This window comes from Nerophis lumbriciformis, linkage group LG20 (assembly GCF_033978685.3).
Source record: "Nerophis lumbriciformis linkage group LG20, RoL_Nlum_v2.1, whole genome shotgun sequence".
Classification (NCBI taxonomy): Eukaryota; Metazoa; Chordata; class Actinopteri; order Syngnathiformes; family Syngnathidae; genus Nerophis; species Nerophis lumbriciformis.
The window spans coordinates 1,435,664-1,447,081 of record NC_084567.2 but is presented as its reverse complement, the minus strand read 5'-3'; the positions used below and the strand labels follow the sequence as shown (position 1 = coordinate 1,447,081).

General features: G+C 43.0%; 1 protein-coding gene across 1 annotated transcript in view; it reads left to right on the top strand.

Moving 5' to 3' along the window:
• Positions 1-38: 38 nt before the first annotated feature.
• Positions 39-11,418, top strand: part of tsc1a (TSC complex subunit 1a) — a 37,845-nt gene continuing 26,465 nt past the window's right edge. The window contains exons 1-4 of the mRNA XM_061980035.2: positions 39-137; positions 322-404; positions 7,355-7,475; positions 7,602-7,705. Coding sequence (XP_061836019.2) covers positions 7,364-7,475; positions 7,602-7,705 — 216 coding nt within the window. The 5' untranslated portion in view covers positions 39-137; positions 322-404; positions 7,355-7,363. The remainder of the gene's footprint in view (positions 138-321; positions 405-7,354; positions 7,476-7,601; positions 7,706-11,418) is intronic.

Sequence of the window (11,418 nt, the reverse complement as noted above, 5' to 3'; positions counted from 1 at the left end):
TGCCATGACGTCATATTCGCCTTCATTAGTGATCATTTCAAGGATTTTATTTCGTCAAGTTTCGTTAATTTCCGGTTGACGCAAGAAAAGCGGGAGCCGTGAGAAAACAGCCAGCTGCTGAGCGACTTTATCTCAATGTACACACGACTAAACGCACACACAGCATTCTCCAAACCAACCGACGTGTTTTCACTCATTTATTGTTGTAAATATTTTAAAATAAGTTTAATACTTTCACTGTTTATGTCATTTATTAAAAAACAAAAAAAAACAAAAAAAAAAACGTATGTGCCCTGAACGCCTCGTGACGTTGATTGACAGGCGCAGGTGTCGCGTGGCTGTTGTAGGCGGGACTTCCGGTGACTCAACATGGCGGCGGCCGACCCGGATCAACACGTCTGAAGGTAAAAAAAACTTGTCCGAGTCTTCAAACTCTTCTTGCGCCCGTTTTGGTCCGTCGTCTCGGTTGACACACGCCGGAAGTTAACGTCGTCGTACGAGCACGCTGGCCGCCGTCGAGCTAACTAAACGAAGACTAAAACTGGACAAGCTGTTAGCTTGTTAGCTCCGGGGAAATGCTAGCTAAGCAGTGTGTGTTGTGCACGTGACCCCGAAAAGCCTGTGACGTCACCTCCTCTTCCTTCCTTCTTGGGTCAACTATCTCAGTGTTTTTCAACCCGTGAGATATTGCCTGGTGTGCCGTGGGAAATTATGCAACTTAACCTTATTTATCCCCAAAAATTTTGTTTGCAAATCCATCCATCTTTTTCCGCTTATCCGAGGTCGGGTCGCGGGGGCAGCAGCCTAAGCAGGGAAGCCCAGACTTTCCTCTCCCCAGCCACTTCTTCCAGCTCCTCCCGGGGGATCCCGAGGCGTTCCCAGGCCAGACGGGAGACATTGTCTTCCCAACGTGTTCTGGGTCTTCCCCGTGGCCTCCTACCGGTCGGACGTGCCCTAAACACCTCCCTAGGGAGGCGTTCGGGTGGCATCCTGACCAGATGCCCAAACCACCTCATCTGGCTCCTCTCCATGTGGAGGAGCAGCGGCTTTACTTTGAACTCCTCCCGGATGACAGAGCTTCTCACCCTATCTCTAAGGGAGAGACCCGCCACCCGGCGGAGGAAACTCATTTCGGCCACTGAAGGGTCTCCTCCCCAACCCGGAGATGGCACTCCACCTTTTTTCCGGGCGAGAACCATGGACTCGGTCTTGGAGGTGATGATTCCCATCCCAGTCGCTTCACACTTGGCTGTGAACCGACCCAGTGAGAGCTGAAGATCCTGGCCAGAAGAAGCCATCAGGACCACATCATCTGCAAAAAGCAGAGACCTAATCCTGCAGCCACCAAACCGGATCCCCTCAATGCCTTGAGTGCGTTTAGAAATTCACTCAGCTGCGAACCGATCCAGCGAGAGCTGAAGATCCTGGCCAGATGAAGCCATCAGGACCACATCCTCTGCAAAAAGCAGAGACCTAATCCTGCAGCTACCAAACCAGATCCCCTCAACGCCTTGACTGCGCCTAGAAATTCTGTCCTTAAAAGTTCAGAACAGAATGGGTGACAAAGGGCAGCCTTGGCAGAGTCCAACCCACACTGGCAATGCGGACCAAGGTCTGACACTGATCATACAGGGAGCGGACCGCCACAATCAGACAGTCCGATACCCCAACTGTCTGAGCACTCTCCACAGGACTTCCCGAGGGACACGGTCCAATGCCTTCTCCATGTCCACAAAGCACATGTAGACTGGTTGGGCAAACTCCCATGCACCCTCAAAGACCCTGCCCAGAGTATAGAGCTGGTCCATTATAATCTGCCAATAAGCTTAGTGTCTGTGCTGTGTAGAACTGGGCAGGGTAACCATGTCAGTAGGTGGCAGCAGGTAGTTCATTGCTTTGTAAAAGTCGGAATGTGTCGGGTGAGACGAGGATGGTTTGTTGTGATCCCAATATGCAGAGCACAGCGTGCAGGTAAAGAAGGGATGTAATGCTTAAACCCAAAATGAACAAAAGGTAAAGGAAAAGGTAGTGATGGGTCCGGCAACACCGATGCATCGGCGCATGCGTCGAGCTCATAGAGCAAAACCCTGTGTCGGTGCGTGTACCGCTTTTAGAAAGTCACGTGACCCATCATGAGCTGTTTTGGTCACGTGACCGATACGCCAACTGTGTCGCCTCCTCTGTGCCCTGTGAGCGGCTCTTTTCTACAGCCGGAGAAATAATAACTAAGAAGAGAAATCGTCTAAAATGTAATACGTCGGAAAAACCTTTTTTTTTTTTTTTTTTTATAAAAATGTGTAAAAAAATAAAATTAAAACAATTCCCAGTCCACAATCATCCACAACACGTTCTCTTAGATTTCCATGTTATGATACATGTTCACATTATTTATTGACTGTATCTAAAAAAGATAAAAAAGATATTTTTATTTAAATGAAGATATGAAATAATCCTAAATGAAATACAATGACTTGGTTTATATTATTGTATATACTAGGGCAGGGGTCACCAACGCGGTGCCCGCGGTCACCAGGTAGCCCGTAAGGACCAGATCAGCCTGTTCTAAAAATAGCTCAAAGAGCAGCACTTACCAGTGAGCTGCCTCTATTTTTTAAATTGTATTTATTTACTAGCAAGCTGGTCTCGCTTTGCTCGACATTTTTAATTCTAAAAGAGACAAAACTCAAATAGAATTTGAAAATCCAAGAAAATATTTTAAAGACTTGGTCTTCACTTGGAATAAGCGGTAGAAAATGGATGGATGGATGGGTCTTCACTTGTTTAAATAAATTCGTTTATTTTTTACTTTGCTTCTTATTACTTTTAGAAATACAATTTTAGAGAAAAAATACAACCTTAAAAATGATTTTTGGATTTTTAAACAAATACCTTTTTACCTTTTAAATTTCTTCCTCTTCTTTCCTGACAATTTAAATCAATGTTCAAGTAATTTTTTTATTTTTTACTGTAAAGAATAATAAATATTTTAGCTTCTGTTTTTTCGACGAAGAATATTTGTGAAATATTTCTTCAAACTTACTATGATTAAAATAAAATAAAAATGTTCTGGCAAATCTAGAAAATCTGTAGAATCAAATTTAAATCTTATTTCAAAGTATTTTGAATTTCTTTTGAAATTTTTGTTCTGGAAAATCTAGAAGAAATACTGATTTGTCTTTGTTAGAAATATAGCTTGGTCCAATTTGTTATATATTGTAACAAAGTGCAGATTGGATTTTAACCAATTTAAAACATGTCATCAAAATTCTAAAATGTATCTTAATCAGGAAAAATGACTAATGATGTTCCATAAATTCTTTTTTTAATTTTTTCAAAAAGATTCAAATTAGCTAGTTTTTCTCTTCTTTTTGTCGGTTGAATTTTGAATTTAAAAAAGTCGAAATTGAAGATAAACTATGTTTCAAAATGTTATTTTAATTTTGGGGGGGTTTTCTCCTCTTTTAAACCGTTCAATTAAGTGTTTTTTTCATCATTTATTCTCTACAAAAAACCTTCCGTAGAAGGAAAAAAAAATGTACGACGGAATGACAGACAAATACCCATTTTTTTATATATATAAATGTATTTATTTAGCTATTCTTGTTTAAATCACACTTACGTGTAACTTACAAATGACAATATATTTATTTATTTAAGTGTGTATCAAACTGGTAGCCTTTCGCATTAATCAGTACCCAAGAAGTAGTTTTTGGTTTCAAAAAGGTTGGTGACCCCTGTACTAGGGCATCAAATCAGTGTCAGTTGAGTCGGTCCATAGGTTGCCTGTAGGGATTTTTAATGTCCAGCAGATGTCAGTATTTAGTGACACAGTATCGACACAGTATCAATACAGTTTTGCAATGTGTCGAAACGCTTCATGACGCCTCATCAACCCACCACTAGGAAAAGGCTATGCAAAACGAAAGTCAAACTGAACTGGCTACAAAGTAAACAGAGACAGAATGCTGGACGACAGCAAAAACTTACGGCGTCCACAAAGTACATCCGTACGGGACGTGACAATCAACAATGTCCCCACAAAGAAGGATCGTAAATAGCCTTGCTCGCTAACACAAAGCAGGTGTGCGGAATAGCGTTCAAAGGAAGACATGAAGCTGTTACAGGAAAACACCGACAAAACAGGAAGGGCCACCAAAATAACAGCGCAAGACAAGAACTAAAGCTCTACACACAGGAAGACACTAGTGATGGGTTGATGAGGCGTCATGAAGCGTTTCGACACATTGCAAAACTGTATTGATACTGTGTCGATACTGTGTCACTAAATACTGACATCTGCTGGACATTAAAAATCCCTACAGGCAACCTATGGACCGACTCAACTGACACTGATTTGATGCCCTAGTACAGGGGTCACCAACCTTTTTGAAACCAAAAACTACTTCTTGGGTACTGATTAATGCCAAGGGCTACCAGTTTGATACACACTTAAATAAATAAATATATTGTCATTTGTAAGTTACACGTAAGTGTGATTTAAACAAGAATAGCTAAATAAATACATTTATATATATAAAAAAATGGGTATTTCTGTCTGTCATTCCGTCGTACATTTTTTTTCCTTTTACGGAAGGTTTTTTGTAGAGAATAAATGATGAAAAAAACACTTAATTGAACGGTTTAAAAGAGGAGAAAACACGAAAAAAAATCAAATCAAATTTTGAAACATAGTTTATCTTTAATTTCGACTCTTTAAAATTCAAAATTCAACCGACAAAAAGAAGAGAAAAAGTAGCTAATTTGAATCTTTTTGAAAAAATAATTTATGGAACATCATTAGTAATTTTTCCTGATTAAGATACATTTTAGAATTTTGATGACATGTTTTAAATTGGTTAAAATCCAATCTGCACTTTGTTAGAATATTTAACAAATTGGACCAAGCTATATTTCTAACAAAGACAAATCAGTATTTCTTCTAGATTTTCCAGAACAAAAATTTTAAAAGAAATTCAAAATACTTTGAAATTAGATTTAAATTTGATTCTACAGATTTTCTAGATTTGCCAGAATCATTTTTTTGAATTTTAATCGTAGTAAGTTTGAAGAAATATTTCACAAATATTCTTCGTCGAAAAAACAGAAGCTAAAATATTTATTATTCTTTACAATAATAAATATTTTTTTACTTGAACATTGATTTAAATTGTCAGGAAAGAAGAGGAAGACATTTAAAAGGTAAAAAGGTATATTTGTTTAAAAATCCTAAAATAATTTTTAAGGTTGTATTTTTTTCTCTAAAATTGTATTTCTAAAAGTAATAAGAAGCAAAGTAAAAAATAAATGAATTTATTTAAACAAGTGAAGACCCATCCATCCATCCATTTTCTACCGCTTATTCCAAGTGAAGACCAAGTCTTTAAAATATTTTCTTGGATTTTCAAATTCTATTTGAGTTTTGTCTCTTTTAGAATTAAAAATGTCGAGCAAAGCGAGACCAGCTTGCTAATAAATAAATGACATTTAAAAAATAGAGGCAGCTCACTGGTAAGTGCTGCTCTTTGAGCTATTTTTAGAACAGGCCAGCGGGCGACTGATCTGGTCCTTACGGGCTACCTGGTGACCGCGGGCACCGCGTTGGTGACCCCTGCCCTAGTATATACAATAATATAAACCAAGTCATTGTATTTCATTTAGGATTATTTCATATCTTCATTTAAATAAAAATATATTTTTATCTTTTTTAGATACAGTCAATAAATAATGTGAACATGTATCATAACATGGAAATCTAAGAGAACGTGTTGTGGATGATTGTGGACTGAGAATTTTTTTAATTTTATTTTTTACACATTTTTATAAAAAAAAAAAAAAAAAAAAAGTTTTTCCGACGTATTACATTTTAGACGATTTCTCTTCTTAGTTATTATTTCTCCGGCTGTAGAAAAGAGCCACTCACAGGGCACAGAGGAGGCGTCAGTGCGACACAGTTGGCGTATCGGTCACGTGACCAAAACAGCTCATGATCGGTCACGTGACTTTCTAAAAGCGGTACACGCACCGACACAGGGTTTTGCTCTATGAGCTCGACGCATACGCCGATGCATCGGTGTTGCCGGACCCATCACTAGAAGACACCCACACACTCAAAATAAGGCACGACGACCTGGTGGAGTTACATTTTTTTAACGTTTTCTGCTGGTGGTGTGCCTAGGGTTGCAAATGTTCAAAGTTGGAAACTTTGGCTCCCATATGATTGCGCACTGGTGTGCGTCTGGGTCGTGACAGCGTGGCACGCGAATGTCTGTGCTGCATTGGATCAGTCTCCTTTCTTTAACAGGCAAAAGCTTTATAACCTCACTAATGCCTTGCATCGTCTATATTAGATATATAACAACGGGCGGGTGCGGGCGGATGCGGTTCTGATCAAATGTTAGATCGGGTGGATTGCGGATGGTTGACGACTTTCTGATGCGGTTGCGGATGAAATAATTGCCTATCCGCGCATCTCTAATAGCCACCGTCAGTGTAACCTGTGTGGCTGTTGATCAAGTATGCCTTGCTGTCACGTACGTGTGCAAGCAGAAGATGCATATTGAATAATAAGTGGTTGGGCTTGCACGATATTAATAGTTTGTAGAGGGCGCCAAATGCTGTACAATCATGGCACGCCCTTATTATAATTATTAGGGTGAAAATTGATGAGTATTAATCTCGGGAGTTTTCTGCAAGAGGCACTGAATTCCGGAAGTCTCCCGGGAAAATCGGGGCGTTCGGCAAGTAAGCTGCTGCGCCGCATCAGAGTGATCAAGGAGCCGCGGGTTGCCGACCCCTGATCTAGCCTATTTCTATTCATGTGTCCATATTTTTAAAGGCTACTCCAATTGTTTAGCTGACTATTTATATCTGTGTGTGGCATTGCATTAGTCTTTTACAAGAATACATCAATACAAACAGAATAATGCCGCGTACACCAACCAATGTAGGCAGAAAGGCGGTGTACATGTGCAAAGAGCTACGTCAAAAATGTGCCCAATAATATATCATTATTGTAATTCCCATTCATTCCCATGGGCGGTGTCCAACTTTGAATAATCAAAAAATGGTCAATATTTCCAAACTTCCCATGGTAAATTTCCAGAAATTTACCGGAAACTTTCCACCCCTTTGCAACTCTAGGTGTGCCTCCGTATTTTTTTATGAAAAAAATGTGCCTTGCCTCAAAAAAGGTTGAAAAACACTGAACTAGCTATATAAACACATTACTGCAAGTCATGTTTCCCTTTCACACAAAATACAGTCAAGTGTGAAAGTGTCATGCCCAACATTTGCTGTTGTGTTGTCACCATTCTTAGTGTGTGAAACTCATAAATCCTAACCTGTGTGTGTACAGGTGTGCACAATGTCCAAGGAGCAGGTGCAGAGTGTCAGCGAGCTCCTGCTCTCATTGGACAGTTCAGACCTGCAGGAGGCGGAGCAAGTCCGAGTAGCCATCGTCCATCAGTTGAATTCAGGTGAGGTGGTGTCCTTAACCCACTTTCAACCTTGTTTTCCCCCCCCGCATCCCAGGCGCCGGTGAGCGTGGGAACGTGTCAGCTGACAAGGCCGCGCACCAGCTGACCTGCGCCGTGTCTTTTCAGACAGAGGGGGCGCTGTCCTGTGCAGCCTGGTGGACTTCTACTTGAGCTCCTCGTCTTGTCAAGCCGTGCAGCTGCTGTCGTCCGTCAGGGAACATCTTCACAAGGTGTCTCACGCAAACACGCACACACACACAACGCAAACACGCACACCTTGGCGGCGAAATCCTGCCGCGTAAAAGTCACACTCGGCTTGTGCGCGCATGGACACACTTTGAGCGCTGTTTTTTTTTTTTTGCTTGCTCGTGCACGCCGTTTGTGCTCACCTTGTCTTCCTGTACGTTTATGTTATCCGACCCGGCAACTTTCTGATTCAGGGTTGGTACGGGTGCTTAAAAACCTTGAACATGCTTGGATTTTAATGTTGTGTTTTCAAGGTTTGAGAAATGCTTGGGTTTTGGGTGAAGTGTTTGTAAATCCATCCATCCATCCATCCATCTTCTTCCGCTTATCCGAGGTCGGGTCGCGGGGGCAGCAGCTTAAGCAGGGAAGCCCAGACTTCCCTCTCCCCAGCCACTTTGTCCAGCTCCTCCCGGGGGATCCCGAGGCGTTCCCAGGCCAGCCGGGAGATTTAGTCTTCCCAACGTGTCCTGGGTCTTCCCCGTGGCCTCCTACCGGTCGGACGTGCCCGAAACACCTTCCTAGGGAGGCGTTCGGGTGGCATCCTGACCAGATGCCCGAACCACCTCATCTGGCTCCTCTCCATGTGGAGGAGCAGCGGCCTTACTTTGAGCTCCCCCCGAATGACAGAGCTTCTCACCCTATCTCTAAGGGAGAGCCCCGCCACTCGGCGGAGGAAACTCATTTGGGCCGCTTGTACCCGTGATCTTGTCCTTTCGGTCATGACCCAAAGCTCATGACCATAGGTGAGGATGGGAACGTAGATCGACCGGTAAATCGAGAGCTTTGCCTTCCGGCTCAGCTCTTTCTTCACCACAACGGATCGATACAGCGTCCGCATTACTGAAGACGCCGCACCGATCCGCCTGTCGATCTCACGATCCACTCTTCCCCCACTCGTGAACAAGACTCCAAGGTACTTGAACTCCTCCACTTGGGGCAAGATCTCCTCCCCAACCCGGAGATGGCACTCCACCCTTTTCCGGGAGAGAACCATGGACTCGGACTTGGAGGTGCTGATTCCCATCGCAGTCGCTTCACACTCGGCTGCGAACCGATCCAGTGAGAGCTGAAGATCTTGGCCAGAGGAAGCCATCAGGACCACATCATCTGCAAATAGCAGAGGCCTAATCCTGCAACCCCCAAACCAGATACCTTCAACGCCCTGACTGCGCCTAGAAATTCTGTCCATAAAAGTTATGAACAGAATGGGTGACAAAGGGCAGCCTTGGCGGAGTCCAACCCTCACTGGAAACGTGTCCGACTTACTGCCGGAAATGCGGACCAAGCTCTGACACTGATCATACAGGGAGCGGACCGCCACAATCAGACAGTCCGTTACCCCATACTCTCTGAGCACTCCCCACAGGACTTCCCGGGGTACACGGTCGAATGCCTTCTCCAAGTCCACAAAGCACATGTAGACTGGTTGGGCAAACTCCCATGCACCCTCAAGGACCCTGTCGAGAGTATAGAGCTGGTCCACAGTTCCACGACCAGGACGAAAACCACACTGTTCCTCCTGAATCCGAGGTTCGACTATCCGGCGTAGCCTCCTCTCCAGTACACCTGAATAGACCTTACCGGGAAGGCTGAGGAGTGTGATCCCACGATAGTTAGAACACACCCTCCGGTTCCCCTTCTTAAAGAGAGGAACCACCACTCCGGTCTGCCAATCCAGAGGTACCGCCCCCGATGTCCACGCGATGCTGCAGAGTCTTGTCAACCAAGACAGCCCCACAACATCCAGAGCCTTAAGGAACTCCGGGCGGATCTCATCCACCCCCGGGGCCTTGCCACCGAGGAGCTTTTTAACTACCTCGGCAACCTCAGCCCCAGAAATAGGAGAGCCCACCAGAGATTCCCCAGGCCCTGCTTCCTCATAGGAAGACGTGCTGGTAGGATTGAGGAGGTCTTCGAAGTATTCTCTCCACCGATCCACAACATCCGCAGTCGAGGTCAGCAGAGCACCATCCCCACCATACACGGTGTTGACACTGCACTGCTTCCCCTTCCTGAGGCGGCGGATGGTGGTCCAGAATTGCTTCGAAGCCGTCCGGAAGTCTTTTTCCATGGCCTCCCCGAACTCCTCCCATGTCCGAGTTTTTGCCTCCGCGACCGTGTTTGTAAATGTTCATCGTATTTCTCAGCAGTCTGACTCAATAGGCGAATTATAAAATGGAAAAAAATGAAATGCGTTTCTTTACAAATGAAAGTGATACGGCTTGATCTGTTGGCTTTGCACGAGCCCGTACATTAGGTTGCATACGGCTCTGTGTCGCCCCCAAGAGGACAGTGGTGCATCATGCCGGGAGGTTGTCCTTTTAATGAACATTGGATGGAAAATGACAAATGCAAACTTTGGATAAAACCTGGACCAAATCCAGGTGTAGCCTGCTGCAAAGTAGCTTTTGGCAATGAGAGAGTCGCTCTCTCTGGAGTCATATGAAAGGTAAGCCACAGAGATAACTAGCCCGACAAGTTAACTTTTACCATGAATTGACCCCGACTTAAACAAGTGGAACAACTTATTGGGGTGTTACCATTTAGTGGTCAATTGTAGGGAATATGTACTGTACTGTGCAATCTACTAATAAAAGTCTCAATCAATCAACTAATGTTAGCTAAAGTTTTCTTTTCTAACCTTTTGGTACATGCTAGACCTAAACTGTGAGATCAGCGCTAGATGACATGTCAATTAGGGACAGTTATTACTAGAGATGTCAGATAATGGCTTTTTTACCGATATCTGATATTGTCCAACTCTTAATTACCAATACTGATATCAACCGATTCCGATATACCGTATTTTTCGGAATATAAGTCGCATGTTTTTTCATTGTTAGGCCGTAGGTGCGACGTATACTCCGGAGCGACTTATGTGTGAAATTATTAACATATTACCGTAAAATATCAAATAATATTATAAGTGTTATAAATGTCAGCAATCGTCACTCACATGCCAACCAATAAGAATTCGGCGGGGGAGGGTCATGGCAGAAGGGCATTGTGGGTTTTGGAATGCTAACTGCTATATGCTATTTGCTACTGCCGGAGCTATTAAAATGGATCACATCAACAATCGCGGTAACTTATAAAAACTGAGAAGGACTGAACTAAAATGGCACCGAAAAGAAAATCATATACTGCAGATTACAAGCTGGACGTAGTGAAATATGCACCAGAAAACGGCGATCGAGCAGCAGAAAGAATGGACGCTAGCGGGGCGCATACCAGGAGTGACACAGAGGAGGAAGATTTCCTGGGATTTAGCGATTAGGAGTGACAGATTGTATAGCATGTTCTATATGTTATAGTTATTTGAATGACTCTTACCATAATATGTTACGTTAACATACCAGTTGCTTATTTATGCCTCATATAACGTACACTTATTCAGCCTGTTGTTCACTATTCTTCATTTATTTTAAATTGCCTTTCAAATGTCTATTCTTGCTGTTGGATTTGATCAAATACATTTCCTTCAAAAATGCGACTTATACTCCAGTGCGACGTATATATGTTTTTTTTCTTCTTTATTGTGCATTTTCGGCCGGTGCGGCGTATACTCCGGAGCGACTTATAGTCCGAAAAATACGGTATACAGTGGTGGAATTAATGCAATATTATGCCTAATTTTGTTGTGATACCCCGCTGGATTGAACAATGTAACAAGGTTTTCCAAAATAAATCAACTCAA